The sequence below is a fragment of the Molothrus ater genome, chromosome 11 (assembly GCF_012460135.2).
Source record: "Molothrus ater isolate BHLD 08-10-18 breed brown headed cowbird chromosome 11, BPBGC_Mater_1.1, whole genome shotgun sequence".
Classification (NCBI taxonomy): domain Eukaryota; kingdom Metazoa; phylum Chordata; class Aves; order Passeriformes; family Icteridae; genus Molothrus; species Molothrus ater.
In genome coordinates this window covers 1026700-1050522 of record NC_050488.2, presented here as the reverse complement: position 1 = coordinate 1050522, position 23823 = coordinate 1026700, and the positions used below count along the sequence as shown (strand labels likewise).

Below are 23823 nucleotides of genomic sequence, written 5' to 3'. Positions count from 1 at the left end.
CAAAGAGGTAGAAGGAATTAGAGGAGGCGGTAATGGGGTGGCAGCCGGGGAAAAGCCAGATCTGCCATTTGAGGTGCCCAAGGAAGAGGATTATAAGGTGGAGGGGCATCAGGAGGCAAATAGTCCAGGGGTTCCACCTTCTACTAATCTCTCTAACTCCAGCATCCTCTCCTTCATTCCCCTCTTTCTTCTTCTGCACCTTGCAAATTCACACACCTTCCCCAATAGCACTCTTTAGCCAACAAGCTGCATATAATAATTGCTCAGGATCGGTATCCTCTCGAGCTGTCAGATGGTGACTCAGCTGTTGACACATCCACTGCGTGCCTCAGTAGAGACTCCAGCCCCACTGTGTGCAGCAGGAGGGGCGCAAAGCTCCGAGATGCTTATGAGAGCCCACAGCCCTCTCACACATCTGAAATGAGACCCCAAAAGACACTTCTGTCCCACACCATGGCCATCCTCCTTGCATATCTAACTCTGGCCAGACTTCTACACAGTAGTGAATCATCTTAACCTTATCTAATCTTACCTCCATGGCCTCTGTAGAATCCCATCTCTCTAGCAGTTCACCTAAGGGACTGTGGGGGTATATTCTTCAGTCTCTTGCTTCTCTTCTTACTATTACATCCTTGCCGCGATGCTGGATTTCTTCTGCCCAACCAGCTCCCGGCACCGACAGCACAGCTGGGCTGCCCCCAGAAAGCTGCCCAATCCGGGGTGCAGCTGCAGGGTACGGCAGCCCTACGGCTCAGGGGAACTGCAGACTGTGCCAAGGATAGGGACTAGGATCAGGGAGAGGCCCTCTGTATGGTTTCCAAAGAAGTTTATTCCTGGAGGTTCAGTGACAGGAAAGGCGGACTCAGAAGCATACATCAGATTATAAGGGGAGGAGGTCTCAGGGAAGGATACAATCTTAGACCAATTGGGAGAAATTGGGGTGGAACACGAGGCAGGGAATACAATGTTTAAATCAATAGGGGACTGCAGGGGTGGAGAATAACTTAAACAAACCAGTGGGGTTTCGAAGGACACAAGATTGATAGGGAAGTTTCTAGAGAAAGAGGCAGGCTTGGGGAGGGATTAATATTCAATAAGGGGAGGAAGAGGGAACAGAGGGGCAGATCTTTGGAGAGATGGACAGCCAGGGCAAACCCAATAACACAGGGGGAAAGGAACAATCCATCAATAATAAAATATGCTATAACAGTACAAAATAGGAAAGATTATAAAACTAACTGCTAGAAAGGCATTACGATTAAAAAACACACTGCTACACATCCTCCCATTTTCTGAGTCTCAACAGAAAAAAATCACAAAGGTACCTTTACTCAAAAAGAAATACACTGACAGGTAACAAGAAAAATCTTATTTGAGGAGTCTCAGCCTCCTCCACCAAAACTCAGATTTGCCCGACTCCTTTCTTCAGGACTTTAAAAAAAAGAACTGCCTGATTTCCCTTGTTAATGCTAGGACTTACATTATCAGGACTTCAAAAACTCGAGACCCTGGCCTCCTCCACCGAGACTCGTGCCTGACCTCCTTTGTCAGGACTTAGTTTGCCTGCAGGACTTATGGGCTTGCCCCGAATCCTTCTCCGGACTTGCGATTTGCCTGACTTCCCCCTTTCAGGACTTTTGGGTTGTGTGCCACTCACACACTATTTCCTCTGCACACCCGGGGGGGGGGGCCCTCTCTACCCCTTAGGAGGCGCCTCAACCACCAATCCCACTCGCTTCCCCCCGTTCCTGGCCGGCCCCTCGCGGTACTGGGAGGTCCCACTCGCTCCGAGGGTCCGAGCTGCCGGCCCTCGTCTCACTCACACTCCACTTGCTCGCCCCCTACTCCCGCCGCCGGACGCTCTCAGCAGTCCGGCGCTCCTCTGCATCACTGGTCCCAAGCCGATTTTCTCTGGTCCTGATAGCCAGCTGTCCTGGAGGTCCAGAGTGGGCATCTGTCCCAGTCCCGTGTCCTCTTCAGGCGTGGCTATGCTTGAGAGTCCCCAGCTGAAATAAATAAGGCAGGAGATCTTTCTCTTTTTAAGGCCTTTATTAAAAATCAGCTCGGGTGGGGAAACCAACGGGTCGCGCTCAGGCCTCCCAGGAATGGCACCGAGGAGGAGGAAGAGTGCAGCTGTGTCTGGTCTGCAGGCAGAGCTGGGGCTTCCGGCCTCACAAGAGCATCAGGAGATTCCCTAGTTTTTCAGTTTGACATTCGAGGTCCTCTTTCTAGCCGACATCTTTTTAGGTTAGGGTGAGAGGTAAAAAGGGCCCTAGCAGATTGGATTCTGTTCCTCACGTCTAGACATAACTTCGATCCCTCAATCCCATGTTGGTTCGTTGTTTTTAGGGGTTTTTGCTAGGTTTGGTGAGGGGCTTCTTCATTTATATGCCAACCCCGATGTCCCCTCTTCACCATCCCGGGTGCGATTCTCCAGGAAGAGCGGGGTATTTGACAAAAAAGGGGAATTCCCAACCATCAACAACAGGTAGTTAACGAAAAACTATTAACAACAGGTGATTACAACAACAAACAATTAGAACTCCACCCCGGCACTGGCCCAACCTGTGAACTCTGCAACCTTTTAAAAAAATGGGCAACTTTTTCTACTTATAACAAGAGCTGCTGGGTGTTGGGGCTCGCTGGGACCCGGCCTGGCCCGGCACCACAGGAAGTTACAAAGCATCTTCAAGGAATCCCCACGCGTTAAACTACACGATCTAGCCAGGGATTTTAAGTTGTTTCTCAGTTAATCTTGTAAAAAGCCTAACCAAGTCTCCTATGAATTCTCTCTCTGGCAAGCCCAGTCCCGGCCCCGAATGCCCCTCAGCGTTCTCAGGGCAGTGGCAGGAGCCGGAAGCTCGCCCAGAGCGCCGTCGGGCGGGGAGAGCGCGGCCCAGAGCGAGCCCCTGCCGCCCGGGATGGCCACAGGAGAGCCGGGCGCAGCAGCGCCAGGCCCAGCCCGGGGCTCCCCAGGCTCCTCTGGCATCGGTTCCGTCCCCTCGGGCGCTGAGCGGTGCCCGGTCCTGTGTGTCCCCGGCCCCGAAGGAGGGCAGGCCGCGGCTGTGGCGCCGCCCGTGCCGTGCCCGTGCAGCGCGACGCGGCGGGGCAGCTCCGCCTCGGCTCGTCGCCACCGCCGTCCCGGCACGGCGGCTGCCCCTGGGCCGCGGCAGCCCCGAGCCGGACGGGCCCGGAGGGCCCCGGAGGGAGCGCGGGAGGGCCCCGACCCCTGCGTGCCTCAGCAGAGACTCCAGCCCCACTGCGTGCAGCAGGAGGGGCGCAAAGCACCGGGACGCTTATGAGAACCCACAGCCCTCTCCACATCTGAAATGAGACCCCAAAAGCCCGTCATGTGCCTCAGCAGAGACCCCAGCACCCTGCACACCTTGGGAGAGATCCCAACCCCCCTGCATGCCTCACATAGAGTTCCAAATCCCTTGCATGACTTGAAGTGGACCCCAGCGCCCTCCATGCCTCAGAGGGAGCCTAAAATATCCCTGTGTGTCGCACAAGGCACCCCAGCCCCTCGTGCACCTTATGGGGGCCTCCAAAGCCCCCAGGTGCCTTACGGGAGTGTTTTGACCAGGAAATCAAGTGTGGCTGCAGCTGGGCTGTTGTGCCTCTGGGGCTGTTCATCAGCCCCATCGGGCCCCAAGGCCACACAGCCCTTCTTCCCTTCCCTTCTGGCCCTCGTCCAGAGGAGCAGACCCTGTGCAGCACCCTGGATTGGTAATGGCCCATCAATTCGGTTCTATCAAGTGTGTATTAATTAGGGAGGAGCTTTGTTTTGCCTGCTGGAATTGCTGAGCAGACTGTGACCCTGGAGATGCTCTTGATGGCTTCCCTCTTTTCCTGGGCTTGCCACTGGAGGAGGTCCAGGCCCAGATGATGCCAGGGAAGGAAATGTGCCCTCAGCCCAGGGACGCTCAGCATGGGCTCCCCCAGCCCTCTGGGCCCCGCCGCTGCTCACAGCAGCCCCTGCCTGGCTCCTGCCTGCCCACACCGTGGGCGTCCACGGCTGCTCCTGGGCACGGAGCTCAGCCAGTGATGCTGCCGGGTGGGCTTTGCTGCTGCTACCACCCGAACACTGGGGTGACAGCTCCATCTCTTTATTGCAATAGAAGAAGGGGCCATCACCTACCATGGTGGGGGTGGGGGGGATTGGGTGTGTGAAAAATGAGTATTTTATGATTGGCTTTTTGCAAATATTAAAATGAATATTAGAGGTGTTGTGTTTAGAAAATAATCCTGTATTAATTCTTTTAAGTAGTGTGTTAAATATAGTTTTAGGTTATAAAAAATGTTACAATAGAAACTACGCTATGTAAGATACTTTTTTTTTAAAGAAAGGACTCGCAGCGAGATAGCAGCCACAGGACACACAAATCTGTCAGAGAAAAAGAATTTATTGCCCACTTATCAGAAGAAATGAACTTCTTCCCGCCTTGAAAGCACTGTTAGGATTCAGAGGAAGTAGTTGATGATGACCAGACAGAATCCTGTATTTGAATGGAATTTATGCATCGTGTATGAGGTACGTGAATATGCAACAGGTTATTGTTTTTAAGGGTTAATCCTCTGATAACAGGTGTCCTTTTTCGGGCTTGTGCTGCCCAGAAAAAGGTACCTGGACATCCATAACTCTTTGTTTCTATTGTCTCATATTGTCCTAATTCAAATTGTCCAAATTATTATTAACTCTAATTGTATTACTATTTATATAACCATTTTATTATTATTAAACTTTTAAAACTTTAAAATCAAGTAATTGGCGTTTTCACAGGGAGGTGTAACCTACAGTGTTATTTAGAGGGCAGGGCCAGGGAGCTCAGGGGCAAAGGAAGGGACATGTTGGACTCAGGAGGGGCTGGAGGGTGCTGGGCTGCTCCTGGGGTCTCTAGAAGAACAATGGGCTGGGATGGGGCAGAGGAAGATCAAAAAAGGGATGAAGGCAGCTCGGGGATACACATGGGGAGAGGAGGTGGCAGTGGGATCTACAGGGGCCTAGGAGGTTTCCTCATAGATGGCTGTTCTGCGGTACTCTTCTCAGAACTCTTGAGAGGGCTGCCCAGGCCCTTCTTACTGCTGGAGGAGCCGATCAAGATTTCTGGGTGTGAGGCGCAGCCACCGTCTTTCAACTCTTGCCCAGAGGTGGAACTGTGGAAAGAGGAGGTGGCTGAGGCCCCAGCTGGCAGTGGCACACAGGGAGCCTCGTGCACAGCAGGGCCCAGAGCTGGCAAGGCTCCCCAGCACGGCTGGAGCTGCTGGCACAGCTTGGCCCAGCTGCACAGCTGTCCCTCAAGGCCCCGGCCAGCAGGGGACGGCTCTGGGCAGGCTCCCTGGCCAGGAGTGGGCCCCAGAGCGCCTCTGCCTTTCAAGGGCAATCTCATCCCTGCTCTTTGCCTCTGCCCTGTGCCCCTGGGGCTGCTCTTGGCCAGGCAGCCTCAGTGGGAGCCAGCACTGGCTGCAGCCCCAGCGGGCCCCCAGGACAAGGCCCAGCAAAGAGGCCAATGAAAGCTAACAAAGCAGCAGATGCTCTGCAGCAGCAGAACCCTCAGCAGTTCTTTGGACAATCATGGACTGGCCACAACTCCACTGCAGCCTCACTGGTAATGTTTCCTTTCCAGGCTTTCAAAAGAAGCTGTTTGAGAGGGAGAGCAACAAAACACTCACCGATTTCTCTTCCAGGAATACCCGATTCCAAAGCAGGAGAACATGAAGATAAGCTCCAAAACAAGCAGGCCTGCCAGTAACACCCTAGCCAGCAGCCTGTTCCCTTACAGAAACCCCTTCCAAGGCCCTTCTGGGAATCAGGAACACATGTGGTGGGGCCGGCTGCACCTGTGGGAGCAATGGGGAGGGTGAGCCCGTGCTGTGCTGCACTGCTGAGCTGGCAGCATGGAGGATGCGGGCAGGACCTTCTCCGTTTCCCCCAGAGCTGGGGCCTGCAGGCACCTTGCCGCCCCTTGGCACAGGCTGTGCCACCCAACAAAGCCCAGCAGGCCGGGAGGAGAGCCCGGGGCAGCGCAGCTGCTTGGGCAGTCGCTGCTAGGAGGGACACGGGCCAAACCCATCCCTGAGCAGCCAGTGCCAGCCCTGGCCCTCCCTGCCCCGTGACAGCTCCCCCAGCGCAGGGGACAGAGTCAGGCCCTGACAGGACCCAGTGCAGCCCCTGCCCAGTCGGGAGCCAAGGCTGGCTCTGGCCCTGGGCTCATGGCAGGGCTCCCGCTCGGGGCTGCTCCTGTGCCTTGGGCCTCTGGGCACTCAGGGCCGGCTCTGGAGCAGCTGCAGCAGGAGGGACGTTGGTGCACGAGTCCCCTTTCCCTGGGGCTGTGAACGAGCTCCAGACGCCTCCAAGCCTCCAGAGGCACATCCAGCTTTGGCTGCTACCAGGCCGTGCAAGGGCAGGCCCTGGGGGAAGAGCTGCTGCCACACAGCCCTGCTGAGGGCTGAGTCCTGCTGAGTCTGCCACAGCAATTATCTTCTGTGCCTGTGCCTGTGCTTGGCATCACATTTGTTCCTGCAGTAGAGCCTGACACCAACCCACTTATTCCTCCAGGGTGTGGCTCCTTCTGCACAGATTTTTGGTCTATCACTTGAAAAAGAAAGAGGCACAGCTGGATCACATGGAAACATTCCCCATTGAGGAGGTGGCATCTTCAGGAGGCAATGCTTGTAAAAGTCACACGTAAAGATTGGGAAAATTCCCATGCTGTTGGGGCTGGGCCAGAAAACTCCCTCCTCCAAATAGCTGTGCCTCCTGATCTGCTCAGAGACTGGCAAGTTGCAGGGGATCTCAGGCCTGTGGTGCAGTTTGGGCTGCCTTTCAGCCGATGCCCAATGCCTTCCTGCAGAGGCTGGGGAGAAGCTGCAGCCAGGCCAGGCTGGGAAATAGCCCTGCAGGGCATGGAAGCAGCAGCGGGGCAGCGAGGCTGCCATGGATCCCTTCCCGCTGTGCCGGGCACGGCGTGTCCAGATGTGCAGCCAAAGCCCCCGCTGCTGAGCCCCAGGACAAGGCTGAGGGAATGCACCCACCTTGTCCATGCTGTGCTTCCTTCTGTGTTTGTCTCAGGAATTCATTTGAGTCAAGAGATGTTTTGGCTGCAGTACCATGGGTCTTTCCTTTTGGAGGACCTTAAGAGAAAGTAGTTCCATTTCCCATGAATGGATGCCACAAAAGCAGGGCTCAGCCTGTGGGGTCAGCAGGGACACACTACTCACCCCTGCGATGGGAGCTGGGTTGGTGCCAAGAATCCAGCCGAGCTGATGGAGAAGTCCTCCCTGCAGACATTCCTGTAACTCAACAGCCACAGAAGCTTCTGCCATCTCTGCTCATCTGCACGGGCACCACTGAGCCGCAGGAGCCGTGAGGGGATGGCGCAGGGCGAGGGCACACACGTGCATGGCTCTGTCCTGGCACCTGCAGCCATGCCCCCCTGGCCCAGCTTTGGGCTCTGAGCTGGCAGCTCTCCCAGGGGAAAGGCCTTGACCTACCCTCACCATCTCCCAGGGGCTCAGTCATGGACGTGGGTTGGGAAGCCAGATCACCTTCAGCAACAGGTTCAGCTGCAAAGAAAGGCAGGACAGAACAGCTCCCGTGGCACTGGAGGAGATCCTCAGGCTGCAGGCAAGGCTCAGTCCCGGGGCACAGCCCTGGCCCTGGCCCCTGCCCTCTCTGCTCTTCTCCGTGGCTGCACAGAGCACACGGAAGGACACACTGCCATTGCCCACGGGAGGAGGATGGACAGGTAAATGCTCCTTCCTCCCACTGACAGCGATCCTGTGGGATCACTTAGGGCTCCAGAAGGGAGCAGGTCAAGAATTCCAGATTCCTTCAACCATGAGATTATGTTGAGGGTAATGGAAGGCGAGTGAGCTCTTGCCACATGGACACTGATTATTCTCTCAGGAAAGGCACACTGAGAACTTGCCCTCCAGCATCTTCAAGGAATTCCAAGCCATTTTCCAGCAGGGCTTCCAAATAATCCATGTCACGATTCCAATCTAGAAGGGAGCACAGATCAGAACCATTTCCATGGTGTACTGGGATCCCCTTCTGCCTCTGGGAAATGAGCACTGCAAGGGGGTCAGGTAAGGCTGTGGGAGCCAGGTGTGAATGGACAAGGCCAAACTGCACAGGGGCCTGGGGAGCTCTGGGCTGGCTCCTGGCCACTCTCCACCCTCTTTGCAGGCTCTGTGACACATCCCTGGAAGGGGCGGCTGGAGTAGCCCAGGGCCCTGGGGGCTCTCTCCGTCACACGCACAGAGGAAATCCTCACTAAAGCCCTGGGGAAAACTGCAGCAGGCAGTGCCACAGCTATCCCTGCCTCCCTGTGTCCCACCTGCCCTCCTTCTGCTGGGACACCTCCCAGTTCTCAAGGGCACATGGCCAGGCCCTCTCAGGCCACACTGGAGCCTTGCTCTGTCCCTCTGCCCTTTCCCCACCGTGGGCACCCCGTGCAGCCGCTCCCAGGTTTCGGGACGTGTCTCCCACGGCGGGAGCCCAGCAGGACAGCTCAGTACCCGAGTGCCCTGAGCCTGCTCAGGATAATTCCTCTGGGCTGTGCCTGTCTTGTCTGGGCTGTGCCCGCAGTGCCAAGCAGCAGAGAGGGCAGCTCAAGCCTCAGCAGGGCTCAGGCCCAGAGGCACAGCAATTACCTCCTGTGACTGTGCCTGGCATCGCCTCCCTTCCTGCAGCAGAGGCTGGCACAGAATCATTGCTTCCTATGGGAAATGCCGCCTTCAGCACAGCCTCTCCATCCACCTCTGGAGAAAGGAAAAGTGACACTGGATCAGATGGGGCTGTTTCCCATTGGGGAGGGCGCATCTCAGGAGGCAATGCTTGTCAAGGACATGGATAAGAATCAAGAAAAGGTCCAGGCTCTTGGGACTGGGCCAGAGCACTCCCTTGTGCAAACAACTGTGCCTCTTGATCTGCTCAGAGACAGGGAAATTGCAGGGGATCTCAGGGTGTGCCTCGCCCGTGGTCCAGTTTGGTCTGCCTTTCAGCCGATGCCCAATGCCTTCCTGCAGAGGCTGGGGAGAAGCTGCAGCCAGGCCAGGCTGGGAAACTGCCCTGCAGGGCATGGGAGCAGCAGCGGGGCCGCGAGGCTGCCATGGATCCCTTCCCGCTGTGCCGGGCACGGCGTGTCCAGATGTGCAGCCAAAGCCCCCGGCTGCTGAGCCCCAGGGCAAGGCTGAGGGAATGCACCCACCTTGTCCTCCCTGCAGCATTTCCTTCAGCATTTGCCGCATGACTTCAAATGGCTTCTGGAATTTCTTGTCTGTCGTATGTTTGGGCTTCCCTGTTGGAGAATCTTGACAGAAAGTAGTTTCATTTCCCATGAATGGATGCCACAAAAGCAGGGCTCAGCCTGTGGGGTCAGCAGGGACACATTACTCACCCCTGTGATGGGAGCTGGGTTGGTGAGCACTATCCAGCCCAGGAGTTGGTGAAGTTCTCCTTGCAGTCACATCTGTAACTGAACAGCCACAGAAGCTTCTGTCACCTGGTTCTTGCCAACTTGTCAATGATTACGTCTTGGTGGGACGGTGAGAACGTACCTGCAGAACCCTCAGTGGGCTTCAAAATTTCAAACCTCCAGGTTAATGGAGAAGCCTTCCCAGTATCCCAGTCTGGAAGCAAACCAAGATGAGAACGGTTTCCTTTGTGTGCCAGGACTGGCTCTGGCCCTGGGCTCGCGGCAGGGCTCCTGCTCGGGGCTGCTCCTGTGCCTTGGGCCTCTGGGCACTCAGGGCCGGCTCCGGAGCAGCCGCAGCGGGAGGGACGTTGGTGCACGAGTCCCCTTTCCCCGGGGCTGTGAATGAGCTCCAGATGCCTCCAAGCCTCCAGAGGCGCCTCCAGCTTTGGCTGCTGCCGGGCCGTGCAAGGGCAGGCCCTGGGGGAAGAGCTGCTGCCACAGAGCCCTGCCAAGGGATGAGCCCAGCACAGCAATTACCTCCTATACCTGTGCCTGTGTCTGGCATTGCCTTCCTTCCTGCAGCAGGGGCTGGCAACGAAGAGCGACTGCTTCCTTCAGGAAATGCTGCCTTCCACAGAACCTCTATGTCCATCTCTTGAGAAAGGAAGAGAGACAGCTGCATCAGATGGAACTGTTCGCTATTTGGGTGGTGGCATCTACAGGAGGCAATATAGCTTAAAGACCAGGAAAATGGCCAGATTATTGGGGCTGGGTCAGAGCACTCCTTGCTCCAAGCCACCACCCTTTCCTAATCTGGAGACCAGGATATTGTGGGGGATCTCAGGATCTGTTGCAGTTTGGTCTGCCTGTCAGCTGATGCCCAATGCCTTCCTGCAGAGGCTGGGGAGAAGCTGCAGCCAGGCCAGGCTGGGAAACAGCCCTGCAGGGCATGGAAGCAGCAGCAGGGCAGCCAGGCTGCCATGGATCCCTTCCTGCTGTGTCGGGCACGGCATGTCCAGATGTGCAGCCAAAGCCCCCGGCTGCTGAGCCCCAGGACAAGGCTGAGGGAAATGCTCTCACCATTCCCTTTGTGCAGTTCCTCCACTATTTGTTTCCAGATGTCGTTTGACTCAAGCGATTTCTTCTCGCCTCTAGGTTTGTTCTTCCCTCTTGGAGGACCTTAATAGAAAGTAGTTCCCATGAATGGATGCCACAAAATCAGGGCTCAGCCTGTGGGGTCAGAAGGGACACACTACTCACCCCTGCGATGGGAGCTGGGCTTGTGTGCTGGAACCAGCAAAGGAGCTTGAAAAGTCCTCCCTGCAGAAGCACCTATAACTCAACAGCCACAGAAGCTTCTGTCACCTTGTTTCTGCCAGTCAATATCAAAGATTACTCCTTGGTGGGACAGTGAGAACATACCTGCAGGAGGCTCCAAGGGCTTCAAAACTTTATTCAGCCAATCAAATGGAGAAGCCTTCCCAGCAACCTCATCTAGAACAGAGCACAGATGAGAACATTTTTCAGGGCGTTCTGGGATCCCTTCTGCCTCTGGGAAATGGGCACTGCAAGGGGTTGGGTAAGGCTGTGGGAGCCAGATGTGAATGGACATGGCCAAAGCTGCACAGGGGCCTGGGGAGCTCTGGGCTGGCTCCTGGTCACTCTCCACCCTCTTTGCAGACCTTGTGCAATGTCCCTGATGGGGCAGCTGGAGCAGCCCAGGGCCCTCGGGGCTCTCCCTCACACACAGAGGAAATCCTCACTAAAGCCCAGAGGAAAACTGCAGCAGGCAGTGCCACAGCTATCCCTGCCTCCCTCTGTCCCTCCTGCCCTCCTTCTGCTGGGACACTGCCCATTTCTCAAGGGCACATGGCCAGGCCCTCTCAGGCCACACTGGAGCCTTGCTCTGTCCCTCTGCCCTTTCCCCACCATGGGCACCCCGTGCAGCCGCTCCCAGGTTTCGGGACGTGTCTCCCACGGCGGGAGCCCAGCAGGACAGCTCAGTACCCGAGTGCCCTGAGCCTGCTCAGGATAATTCCTCTGGGCTGTGCCTGTCTTGTCTGGGCTGTGCCAGCAGTGCCAAGCAGCAGAGAGGGCAGCTCAAGCCTCAGCAGGGCTCAGGCCCAGAGGCACAGCAATTACCTCCTGGGACTGGGCCTGGCATCGCCTCCCTTCCTGCAGCAGAGGCTGGCACAGAATCACTGCTTCCTGCAGGAAACTCGGCTTTCAGCACAGGCTCTCCTTTCATTTCTGGAGAATGGAAAAGAGACAGCGGGATCAGATGGGATCATTCCTCACTGGGAATGGGGAAGGTGACAACTTCAGGGGGCAATAGTTGCGAAAGGCACGGATAAGGATCAGAAAACACCCTGGATTTTGGGACTGTCCCCGACTGGTCCCATCTCCAAACAACCCTTACACCTGATCTGCCCGGAGACAGGGAAATTGCAGGGGATGTGCAGGGTGTGCATGGCCCGTGGTGCAGTTTGGGCTGCCTGTCAGCCGATGCCCAATGCCTTCCTGCAGAGGCTGGGGAGAAGCTGCAGCCAGGCCAGGCTGGGAAACAGCCCTGCAGGGCATGGAAGCAGCAGTGGGGCAGCCAGGCTGCCATGGATCCCTTCCCGCTGTGCCGGGCACGGCGTGTCCAGATGTGCAGCCAAAGCCCCCGGCTGCTGAGCCCCAGGACAATGCTGAGGGAAATACTCTCACCTTGTCCTCTCTGACGTATTTTCTTCAGCATTTCCTTCATGTGTTCAGATGATTCCAGGGATATCTTGTTTGTTCTGTCTTTGATCTTCCCTGTCGGAGGACCTTAGAGCACAATATTTCCATTTCCCATGAATGGATGCCACAAAAGCAGGGCTCAGCCTGTGGGGTCAGCAGGGACACACTGCTCACCCCTGCGATGGGAGCTGGGCTGGTGCCAAGAATCCAGCCGAGCTGATGGAGAAGTCCTCCCTGCAGACACCCCTGTAACTCAACAGCCACAGAAGCTTCTGCTATCTCTGCTCAGCTGCACAGGCACCACTGAGCCGCAGAAGCGGTGAGGGGATCGCGCAGGGCGAGGGCACACACGTGCATGGCTCTGTCCTGGCACCTGCAGCCATGCCCCCCTGGCCGAGCTTTGGGCTCTGAGCTGGCAGCTCTCCCAGGGGAAAGGCCTTGACCTACCCTCACCATCTCCCAGGGGCTCAGTCATGGATGTGGGTTGGGAAGCCAGATCACCTTCAGCAACAGGTTCAGCTGCAAAGAAAGGCAGGACAGAACAGCTCCCGTGGCACTGGAGGAGATCCTCAGGCTGCAGGCAAGACTCTGCCCTGGGGCACAGCCCTGGCCCCGGCCCCAACCCTCCCTGCTCTTCTCCGTGGCTGCACAGAGCACACGGAAGGACACACTGCCATTGCTCATGGGAGGAGGATGGACAGGTAAATGCTCCTTCCTCCCACTGACAGCGATCCTGTGCCATCACACAGGGCTCCAGAAGGGAGCAGGGCAAGGTTTTCAGAATTCTTCAGCCCTGACTTAACGTTAAAATGGCAGATGGGTGAGCTCTTGCCACATGGGCATTGATTATTCTGCCAGTAAAAAGGGAAATTCAGAACTTGCCTCTGGCATTCTCCATGACATTCAAAGTGTCATTCACCAGGACTTCCAAATCCTCCAAGTCATGATCCACATCTAGAATGGAGCAAAAACCTGAACCATTTCCTTGGTGTGCTGGGATCCCCTTCTGCCTCTAGGAACTGGGCACTGCAAGGGGGTTGGGTAAGGCTATGGGAGCCAGGTGTGAATGGACAAGGCCAAACTGCACAGGGGCCTGGGGAGCTCTGGGCTGGCTCCTGGCCACTCTCCACCCTCTTTGCAGGCCCTGTGACACATCCCTGGAGAGGAAACAGGGACTGCCCAGGGCCCAAGGAGGCTCTCTCCCTCCTCCAGAGGAAACCCTCCCTAAAGGCCTGGGGAAAACCATCCCCAGCGCTTCCCGGGGAGCAGGGAGCGCTGTCCCGGCAAAGGGGAGCCAGGCTGCCGGCTCACCTGCTCGCCACACTTGCAGCGGAGCAGCCTGGGCAGCCCTGGCAGGCAGGGCCACGGCCAGGAGGAGCAGGAGGAAGAGGCGCAGAGCAAGGGCCATGGTGCCTTGCCCTCTGCCAGTCCCGCAGCTCTTGCTGCCACCGCTGTCCTGCCACCGCTGTCCCAATGGCAGCAGCACTGCTGCCACCGCCGCTGCTGCCGCAACAGTTGTGCTCAAGGACTGACTGCTCGCTCCTCGTGCTGCTGTGCAACCACCGGGTCTGGGACCTCTGTGACCTCAGAGCCAACTGTGACCTCAGCCTGCTGTGACCCCTGAGCCTGCTGTGACCTCATGGCCTCAGCTGTACCCCTAGAGTGTGCCCCCATCTGTACAAATGGACTGCCCTGATTGTAAATGTTTTGCTTCATCAAAGGGCCATTGCTCAGCAAAACTTTTGTTTTCCTGCTTACATTGCTGGTCGGTCAGGCTCTGTCGCTGAAGATGCTCTTGATTGTTATAGTTTGAATTTATTTTATTGATTCCTTTTTAAGTGGTTCATTCTGTTGTACCTGCACGTTTTCCCTGTGTTGGTTTACCCATGGGTTTTACCCTCCCTCAAAATTGTCCCTCATGCCATTCCCGCCCCTTTTTGCAGCTCTTTCCCTGCCTGTCATGGCACCCCAGCCCCTTGGTTCCCGAACCTTCAGGCCAATCTCTGACTGGAGCACCCCTTTGGAATGCAACACCCCTATTCCTGGAAGCGCCATTGGCCCATGTGACCCATTCTCTCCACCCTCCTTCCCCAATGGCCCCAGACACTTGACTAATCCCTCACTGCTCCCTTGAGGATTCCCTATCGGTCAGCTGTTTGTATCCACCCCCTGACTTGTATCTGTATAAAACCCCTTGTACAATAAATCTTGGGGCTTTTTATCCTATTTCTTTCACTTGGAATAAACTCTTCCTTGTAGAACCTCAGAGGGCCTCCTCCTTTCTCCTTTGCCTGGTCTCCCATCGTGGCTCATGTCTGGCACAGTAGAGCAAGTGGCTCTAAAGGTTCTGCCTCTGGTAAATCCCTGTCCTGAGGTAGTTCCCCACTCCTGCTGTGGTGCCAGAGTTCTAAGAGTTAGCCTGGGTTCCGACAGTCACTTCGCTAATCCCCTGAATGTCCCTTCTTCAGGGCCTGCTCTGGTGCTCTGCCATCTCCCACACCAGAGTGTGATTCACATACTGCAGCCCCGAGTTAGGTTTTTGCAACATTGAAATGGGCGTGGTCGGCAGGATTGCTGGAGATAAATCACTACAGAACTAAACAAAATGTGTGCACCAAGGTAGGGCTTGAATAGGCACAGGAATTTTGGAAAGACGAGGACAAGGGTAGCAGAGAACAATGTAAAAATCAGCTGCAAATAAAAGGAGGAAATGCTAAAGGAGTTATTTGTGCACATTTGGAGATTTGTTTTTCTTGGGTGCAAAGCAAAATCAAAAGCTCCTAAATGCCCAAAAGACTGGAAATGTGGAATGTCCTCCATAGCAGAGTGTCAGACCTCTGGATCCTTAAAACAATTTTATCGTGGTAGAACAGTGGCAGCTTGAGCTGGTGCCTCTGGGGACCCTGAGCAAAGAACCCCTGGGCTTTGATACCCTCCCAGCTGAAGTGTGACAGTCTGGGGTATTCCTGCTGTGTCCGAGTGCCCGGTCACTGGCTGGCACCACAGCTCCCCAGGCCCTCTGCTGAGCCATCCCTCTCCTAAAGTCAAGTTTAGTCTGTCACATTTGGCTTTTCTCTCTGATCCACGACCAGGACCACAAGAGCACGTAGTGCTGAGGATGTAAAAATGCCTGTTCTTGCTGGAACATTGCTGTTGCGTGACACCCTGCAGGCAGAGCGGCCAGCTGGAGGGATGTTGACTCGTCTCCCTGATCCCAGCCGTCCTGCATACATGAGAGTGAAATAAATAAGGCAGGAGATCTTTCTCTTTTTAATGCCTTTATTAAAAATCAGCTCAGGTGGGGAGAACTGACAGGTCATGCTTACTCTGCCGCTGCTCCCAGGAATGGCACCGAGGAGGAGGAAGAGTGCAGCTGTGTCTGGTCTGCAGGCAGAGCTGGGGCTTCCGTCCTCACAAGAGCATCAGGAGATTCCCTAGTTTTTCAGTTTGACATTCGAGGTCCTCTTTCTAGCCGACATCTTTTTAGGTTAGGGTGAGAGGTAAAAAGGGCCCTAGCAGATTGGATTCTGTTCCTCACGTCTAGACATAACTTTGATCCCTCAGTCCCGTGTTGGCTCGTTGTTTTTAGGGGTTTTTGCTAGGTTTGGTGAGGGGCTTCTTCATTTATATGCCAACCCCGATGTCCCCTCTTCACCATCCCGGGTGCGATTCTCCAGGAAGAGCGGGGTATTTGACAAAAAAGGGGAATTCCCAACCATCAACAACAGGTAGTTAACGAAAAACTATTAACAACAGGTGATTACAACAACAAACAATTAGAACTCCACCCCGGCAGCAACTGGCCCAACCTGTGAACTCTGCAACCTTTTAAAAAAATGGGCAACTTTTTCTACTTATAACAAGAGCTGCTGGGTGTTGGGGCTCGCTGGGACCCGGCCTGGCCCGGCACCACAGGAAGTTACAAAGCATCTTCAAGGAATCCCCACGCGTTAAACTACACGATCTAGCCAGGGATTTTAAGTTGTTTCTCAGTTAATCTTGTAAAAAGCCTAACCAAGTCTCCTATGAATTCTCTCTCTGGCAAGCCCAGTCCCGGCCCCGAATGCCCCTCAGCGTTCTCAGGGCAGTGGCAGGAGCCGGAAGCTCGCCCAGAGCGCCGTCGGGCGGGGAGAGCGCGGCCCAGAGCGAGCCCCTGCCGCCCGGGATGGCCACAGGAGAGCCGGGCGTGCAGCGCCAGGGCCCAGCCCGGGGCTCCCCAGGCTCCTCTGGCATCGGTTCCGTCCCCTCGGGCGCTGAGCGGTGCCCGGTCCTGTGTGTCCCCGGCCCCGAAGGAGGCAGGGCCGCGGCTGTGGCGCCGCCCGTGCCGTGCCCGTGCAGCGCGACGCGGCGGGGCAGCTCCGCCTCGGCTCGTCGCCACCGCCGTCCCGGCACGGCGGCTGCCCCTGGGCCGCGGCAGCCCCGAGCCGGACGGGCCCGGAGGGCCCCGGAGGGAGCGCGGGAGGGCCCCGACCCCTGCGTGCCTCAGCAGAGACTCCAGCCCCACTGCGTGCAGCAGGAGGGGCGCAAAGCACCGGGACGCTTATGAGAACCCACAGCCCTCTCCACATCTGAAATGAGACCCCAAAAGCCCGTCATGTGCCTCAGCAGAGACCCCAGCACCCTGCACACCTTGGGAGAGATCCCAACCCCCCTGCATGCCTCACATAGAGTTCCAAATCCCTTGCATGACTTGAAGTGGACCCCAGCGCCCTCCATGCCTCAGAGGGAGCCTAAAATATCCCTGTGTGTCGCACAAGGCACCCCAGCCCCTCGTGCACCTTATGGGGGCCTCCAAAGCCCCCAGGTGCCTTACGGGAGTGTTTTGACCAGGAAATCAAGTGTGGCTGCAGCTGGGCTGTTGTGCCTCTGGGGCTGTTCATCAGCCCCATCGGGCCCCAAGGCCACACAGCCCTTCTTCCCTTCCCTTCTGGCCCTCGTCCAGAGGAGCAGACCCTGTGCAGCACCCTGGATTGGTAATGGCCCATCAATTCGGTTCTATCAAGTGTGTATTAATTAGGGAGGAGCTTTGTTTTGCCTGCTGGAATTGCTGAGCAGACTGTGTCTCTGGAGATGCTCTTGATGACTTCCCTCTTTTCCTGGGCTTGCCACTGGAGGAGGTCCAGGCCCAGATGATGCCAGGGAAGGAAATGTGCCCTCAGCCCAGGGACGCTCAGCATGGGCTCCCCCAGCCCTCTGGGCCCCGCCGCTGCTCACAGCAGCCCCTGCCTGGCTCCTGCCTGCCCACACCGTGGGCGTCCACGGCTGCTCCTGGGCACGGAGCTCAGCCAGTGCTGCTGCCGGGTGGGCTTTGCTGCTGCTACCACCCAGACACTGGGGTGACAGCTCCATCTCTTTATTGCAATAGAAGAGCTGATTTGGGATGCTCTTGGTCCGTGGTCAGTTGAGCACTTCCAAATCCTTTCCTGGTGCTTTCACCTTCGGCCTCAGATGGAGGGCTGGGCCTGTGGCCTCAAAGCACCACAGAGCTTTGAGGTACAACTGTAAACTGGTCAGACTCAGAGGTGCTGCTATTGCTCTTCCGGCTGTAGAGGTCTTGTGACCAGCCACCAGCTTTCAACTTTTCTTCAAGGTGTTGCCTGTGTAAAGACGTCGTGGCTTAGGCTCCAGCTGCCAGTGGCACACAGGGAGCCTGGTGCACAGCAGGGCCCAGAGCTGGCAAGGCTCCCCAGCACGGCTGGAGCTGCTGGCACAGCTTGGCCCAGCTGCACAGCTGTCTCTCAAGGCCCCGGCCAGCAGGGGACGGCTCTGGGCAGGCTCCCTGGCCAGGAGTGGGCCCCAGAGCGCCTCTGCCTTTCAAGGGCAATCTCGTCCCTGCTCTTTCTCCTCCCCACCTTGCTGTGCCTCTGCCCTGTGCCCCTGGGGCTGCTCTTGGCCAGGCAGCCTCAGTGGGAGCCAGCACTGGCTGCAGCCCCAGCGGGCCCCCCAGGACAAGGCCCAGCAATTAAGAGGCCAATGAAAGCACTGGGCAGCAGCAGAACCCTCAGCAGAGTTCTTTGGACAATCATGGACTGGCCACAACTCCACTCCAGCCTCACTGGTAATGTTTCCTGTCTACATGAGGCTTTCAAAAGAAGCTGTTTGAGAGGGAGAGCAACAAAACACTCACCGTTTTCTCTTCCAGGAATACCAGATTCCAAAGCAGCACAACATGAAGACAAGCTCCCCACCAGCCACAATGGCCATTAACTCTAACAAACAGTGAGTTCCCTTACAGAAACCCCTTCCGAGCCCCTTCTGGGAATCAGGAACACGTGTGGTGGGGCTGGCTGCACCTGTGCGAGCAATGGGGAGGGTGAGCCCGTGCTGTGCTGCACTGCTGAGCGGGCAGCACGGTGCATGCAGGCAGGACGTTCTCCGTTTCCCCCAGAGCTGGGGCCTGCAGGCACCTTGCCGCCCCTGGGCACAGGCTGTGCCACCCAACAAAGCCCAGCAGGCCGGGAGGGGAGCCCGGGGGCAGCGCAGCTGCTTGGGCAGTCGCTGCTTGGAGGGACACGGGCCAAACCCATCCCTGAGCAGCCAGTGCCAGCCCTGGCCCTCCCTGCCCCATGACAGCTCCCCCAGCCCCAGGGCACAGAGTCAGGCCCTGTCAGGACCCAGTGCAGCCCCTGCCCAGTCGGGAGCCAAGGCTGGCTCTGGCCCTGGGCTCGCGGCAGGGCTCCCGCTCGGGGCTGCTCCTGTGCCTTGGGCCTCTGGGCACTCAGGGCCGGCTCTGGAGCAGCTGCAGCAGGAGGGACGTTGGTGCACGAGTCCCCTTTCCCTGGGGCTGTGAACGAGCTCCAGAGGCCTCCAATCCTCCAGAGACACCTCCAGCTTTGGCTGCTGCCGGGCCATGCAAGGGCAGGCCCTGGGGGAAGAGCTGCTGCCACACAGCCCTGCCAAGGGATGAGCCCGGCACAGCAATTACCTCCTGTGCCTGTGCCTGTGCCTGTGTCAGTCTTGGCCTTCCTTACTGCAGCAGGGGCTGCCAATTGGCCTCTGCTTCCTTGGGGAAACACTTCCTTCTGTCCTGCCTTTTGGTCCATCACTTGAGAAACAAAAAAAGAACAGCTGGATCAGATGGAACAATTCCCCATTTCTTCGGTGGCATCTTCAGGGCATCATGCTTATCAAAAATGGGGAAAAGATCCACAAAACATCTGGGCTTTTTGGGCTGGGCCAGCGCCCACCCTCCTTCAAACAGCTGCCAGTGCTGAGCAGAAGTTGTGAGTGAATTGTGCAGGGCCAGGGCACACACGTGCATGGCTCTGTCCTGGCACCTGCAGCCATGCCCCCCTGGCCGAGCTTTGGGCTCTGAGCTGGCAGCTCTCCCAGGGGAAAGGCCTTGACCTACCCTCACCATCTCCCAGAGGCTCAGTCATGGATCCCAGAAGTTCAGTCCTGGACATGGGTTGGGAAGCTGCATCACCTTCACCAGCAGGCTTGGCTGCAAATAAAAGGCCATGATACTGCTGAAGATTCTCTTTCTGGCCTGAGTGGCAGTGAGTGCACCTGGGTGATTGGTGCCCGCCAAAGCACTCCCTCAGCTCTGCCTTCCACTCAGGAGCAGGGCCAGGGGGACCTCGTGCCTGCAGTGGCCCCACACTGGGATGGAAGGAGCCCCTTGTGGGGCAGTCGGGGCAGAAAGGACTCCCTGGAGCTGCCTCAGCTCTAAACCCAGCCCCAGGCAGGGCCAGGGCTTGGCAGTGGCAGCAGAAGCAGCTCAGGCTCCCTGGGGCTGGCAAAGGAGCTGAGAAAGGCTCAGCCCCGGGCACAGCCCTGGGCCCGGCCCCTTCCCTCTCTGCCCTTCTCTGTGGCTGCACAGAGCACACGGAAGGACACACTGGAATTGCACATGGGAGGAGGATGGACAGCTAAATGCTCCTTCCTCCCACTGACAGCGATCCTGTGGGATCCCTCAGGGCTCCAGAAGGGAGTAGGGTAGGGCTTCCAGATTCCTTCAGCCCTGAGATTATGTTAAAGGGAAATGTAGCATGAGTGAGCTCGTGCCACATAGGCACTGATTATTTTCTCAGAAAAGGTATATGGAGAACTTGCCTTCAGCATCCTCCAAGGATTTGAAATGGTTATGTGCCAGGACTTCCAGATAATCCATTTCAGGATCCCAGTCTAGAAGGGAGCACAGATCAGAACCATTTCCATGGTGTACTGGGATCCCCTTCTGCCTCTGGGAAATGAGCACTGCAAGGGGTCGGGTAAGGCTATGGGAGCCAGGTGTGAATGGACAAGGCCAAACTGCACAAGGGTCTGGGGAGCTCTGTGCTGGCTCCTGGCCGCTCTCCACAATCTTTCCATGCCCTGTGCAACATCCACATCCCTGGAGGGGCGGCTGGAGCAGCCCAGGGCCCTGGGGCTCTCTCCCTCACACACACAGAGGAAATCCTTCCTAAATCCCTGAGAAAAACTGCAGGAGGCAGTGCCACAGCTATCCCTGCCTCCCTCTGTCCCTCCTGCCCTCCTTCTGCTGGGACACCTCCCAGTTCTCAAGGGCACATGGCCAGGCCCTCTCAGGCCACACTGGAGCCTTGCTCTGTCCCTCTGCCCTTTCCCCCACCATGGGCACCCCGTGCAGCCGCTCCCAGGTTTCGGGACGTGTCTCCCACGGCGGGAGCCCAGCAGGACAGCTCAGTACCCGAGTGCCCTGAGCCTGCTCAGGACAATTCCTCTGGGCTGTGCCTGTCTTGTCCGGGCTGTGCCCGCAGTGCCAAGCAGCAGAGAGGGCAGCTCAAGCCTCAGCAGGGCTCAGGCCCAGAGGCACAGCAATTACCTCCTGGGACTGGGCCTGGCATCGCCTCCCTTCCTGCAGCAGAGGTTGCCAATGAGCCACTGCTTTGTCCAGGAAATGCTTCCTTCTGCCCAGGCTCTCCATCTGCTTCTGGAGAAAGGATGAGGTACAGCTGGAACAGGTGGGGCTGTTACCCACTGGGGAGGTGGCATCTTCAGGAGTCTTGTCAAAGTCATGGATAAGTTTCAGGAAATCAGATGGGCTTTGGTGTCTCTCCCTAAACCTCTCCCTCCTCCAATCAGCTGCCCCTCCTGATCTGCTCAGAGACTTTTGGAAATTGCAGGGGATCTCAGGGGGTGCGTGGCCCTGGTGGTGCAGTTTGGTCTGCCTGTGAGCTGATGCCCAATGCCTTCCTGCAGAGGCTGGGGAGAAGCTGCAGCCAGGCCAGGCTGGGAAACAGCCCCACAGGGCGTGGAAGCAGCAGCGGGGCAGCCAGGCTGCCATGGATCCCTTCCTGCTGTGTCGGGCACGGCGTGTCCAGATGTGCAGCCAAAGCCCCCGGCTGCTGAGCCCCAGGACAAGGCTGAGGGAAATGCTCTCACCATTCCCTTTGTGCAGTTCCTCCACTATTTGTTTCCAGATGTCGTTTGACTCAAGCGATTTCTTCTCGCCTCTAGGTTTGTTCTTCCCTCTTGGAGGACCTTAATAGAAAGTAGTTCCCATGAATGGATGCCACAAAATCAGGGCTCAGCCTGTGGGGTCAGAAGGGACACACTACTCACCCCTGCGATGGGAGCTGGGCTTGTGTGCTGGAACCAGCAAAGGAGCTTGAAAAGTCCTCCCTGCAGAAGCACCTATAACTCAACAGCCACAGAAGCTTCTGTCACCTTGTTTCTGCCAGTCAATATCAAAGATTACTCCTTGGTGGGACAGTGAGAACATACCTGCAGGAGGCTCCAAGGGCTTCAAAACTTTATTCAGCCAATCGAATGGAGAAGCCTTCCCAGCAACCTCATCTAGAACAGAGCACAGATGAGAACATTTTTCAGGGCGTTCTGGGATCCCTTCTGCCTCTGGGAAATGGGCACTGCAAGGGGGTTGGGTAAGGCTGTGGGAGCCAGATGTGAATGGACATGGCCAAACTGCACAAGGGTCCTGGGGAGCTCTGGGCTGGCTCCTGGTCACTCTCCACCCTCTTTGCAGACCTTGTGCAATGTCCCTGATGGGGCAGCTGGAGCAGCCCAGGGCCCTCGGGGCTCTCCCTCACACACAGAGGAAATCCTCACTAAAGCCCAGAGGAAAACTGCAGCAGGCAGTGCCACAGCTATCCCTGCCTCCCTCTGTCCCTCCTGCCCTCCTTCTGCTGGGACACTGCCCATTTCTCAAGGGCACATGGCCAGGCCCTCTCAGGCCACACTGGAGCCTTGCTCTGTCCCTCTGCCCTTTCCCCACCATGGGCACCCCGTGCAGCCGCTCCCAGGTTTCGGGACGTGTCTCCCACGGCGGGAGCCCAGCAGGACAGCTCAGTACCCGAGTGCCCTGAGCCTGCTCAGGATAATTCCTCTGGGCTGTGCCTGTCTTGTCTGGGCTGTGCCAGCAGTGCCAAGCAGCAGAGAGGGCAGCTCAAGCCTCAGCAGGGCTCAGGCCCAGAGGCACAGCAATTACCTCCTGGGACTGGGCCTGGCATCGCCTCCCTTCCTGCAGCAGAGGCTGGCACAGAATCACTGCTTCCTGCAGGAAACTCGGCTTTCAGCACAGGCTCTCCTTTCATTTCTGGAGAATGGAAAAGAGACAGCGGGATCAGATGGGATCATTCCTCACTGGGAATGGGGAAGGTGACAACTTCAGGGGGCAATAGTTGCGAAAGGCACGGATAAGGATCAGAAAACACCCTGGATTTTGGGACTGTCCCCGACTGGTCCCATCTCCAAACAACCCTTACACCTGATCTGCCCGGAGACAGGGAAATTGCAGGGGATGTGCAGGGTGTGCATGGCCCGTGGTGCAGTTTGGGCTGCCTGTCAGCCGATGCCCAATGCCTTCCTGCAGAGGCTGGGGAGAAGCTGCAGCCAGGCCAGGCTGGGAAACAGCCCTGCAGGGCATGGAAGCAGCAGCGGGGCAGCCAGGCTGCCATGGATCCCTTCCCGCTGTGCCGGGCACGGCGTGTCCAGATGTGCAGCCAAAGCCCCCGGCTGCTGAGCCCCAGGACAATGCTGAGGGAAATACTCTCACCTTGTCCTCTCTGACGTATTTTCTTCAGCATTTCCTTCATGTGTTCAGATGATTCCAGGGATATCTTGTTTGTTCTGTCTTTGATCTTCCCTGTCGGAGGACCTTAGAGCACAATATTTCCATTTCCCATGAATGGATGCCACAAAAGCAGGGCTCAGCCTGTGGTGGGGTCAGCGGGGACACACTACTCACCCCTGCGATGGGAACTGGGCTTGTGTGCAGCATCCAGCCCAGGAGTTGGAAGATTCTGCTCTGCAGACACACCTGTAACTCAACAGCCACAGAAGCTTCTGTCCCCTGGTTCTTGCCAGGTTGTCAATCATTTTTCTATGGAAAAACAGTGATATCTTACCTGTGTGAGGTCCCACTGGATCCAAACTATCTTCCAGCCAAGGTTCCAGAAAAACATTTCCAGCATCCCAATCTGAGGATGGGAACAGAGATCAGAACCATTTCCATGGTAGCAAGTGACAGAATGAGAGGACACAGTCTTAAGCTGTGCCAAGGGAAATATACGTTGGATATTAGGAAAAAGATTTTTACAGAAAGGGTCATAAAGTACTGGGATGGTTTGCCAGGGAGGTGGTGGAGTCATCATCCCTGGATGTGTTTTAAAAAAGACTGGAAGTGGCACTCAGAGTCATGGTGTATTTGAGGTGTTAGGGCTGGGTTGGACTTGATGATCTTGATGGTCTCTTACAA

General features: G+C 56.8%; 2 protein-coding genes and 1 long non-coding RNA gene across 8 annotated transcripts; all 3 read right to left on the bottom strand.

The window, feature by feature from the left end:
* Positions 1-5774: 5774 nt before the first annotated feature.
* On the bottom strand, positions 5775-7285 carry LOC118691649 (uncharacterized). Its single transcript, XR_004981054.1, has 3 exons — positions 7222-7285; positions 7036-7134; positions 5775-5841 (listed from the first exon to the last, which is right to left on the bottom strand). It is a non-coding gene; the product is annotated as an uncharacterized LOC118691649 (long non-coding RNA).
* A 612-nt stretch (positions 7286-7897) lies between these two features.
* Positions 7898-12228, bottom strand: LOC118691759 (uncharacterized). Its single transcript, XM_036391159.1, has 11 exons — positions 12132-12228; positions 11565-11672; positions 10845-10916; positions 10683-10754; positions 10503-10601; positions 9960-10076; positions 9565-9636; positions 9405-9482; positions 9216-9317; positions 8659-8766; positions 7898-8004 (listed from the first exon to the last, which is right to left on the bottom strand). Exons 1-11 carry the CDS (start codon positions 12169-12171, stop codon positions 7898-7900), a joined length of 975 nt encoding a protein of 324 aa, XP_036247052.1. The 5' UTR covers positions 12172-12228.
* A 5255-nt stretch (positions 12229-17483) lies between these two features.
* Positions 17484-23218, bottom strand: LOC118691648 (uncharacterized). 6 transcript variants are annotated; one of them, XM_036390982.1, is made up of 10 exons: positions 23122-23218; positions 22555-22662; positions 21834-21905; positions 21672-21743; positions 21492-21590; positions 20202-20273; positions 19498-19590; positions 19072-19191; positions 18274-18439; positions 17484-17743 (listed from the first exon to the last, which is right to left on the bottom strand). In XM_036390982.1, exons 1-10 carry the CDS (start codon positions 23159-23161, stop codon positions 17617-17619), a joined length of 969 nt encoding a protein of 322 aa, XP_036246875.1. In that variant the 5' UTR covers positions 23162-23218; the 3' UTR covers positions 17484-17616. The 6 variants fall into 6 exon arrangements, with proteins under 6 accessions (XP_036246875.1, XP_054372012.1, XP_054372013.1 ...); XM_054516037.1 differs by lacking the exon at positions 18274-18439 and having other exon boundaries at positions 17649-17743; XM_054516038.1 differs by lacking the exons at positions 18274-18439; positions 19072-19191 and having other exon boundaries at positions 17656-17743.
* Positions 23219-23823: the final 605 nt, after the last annotated feature.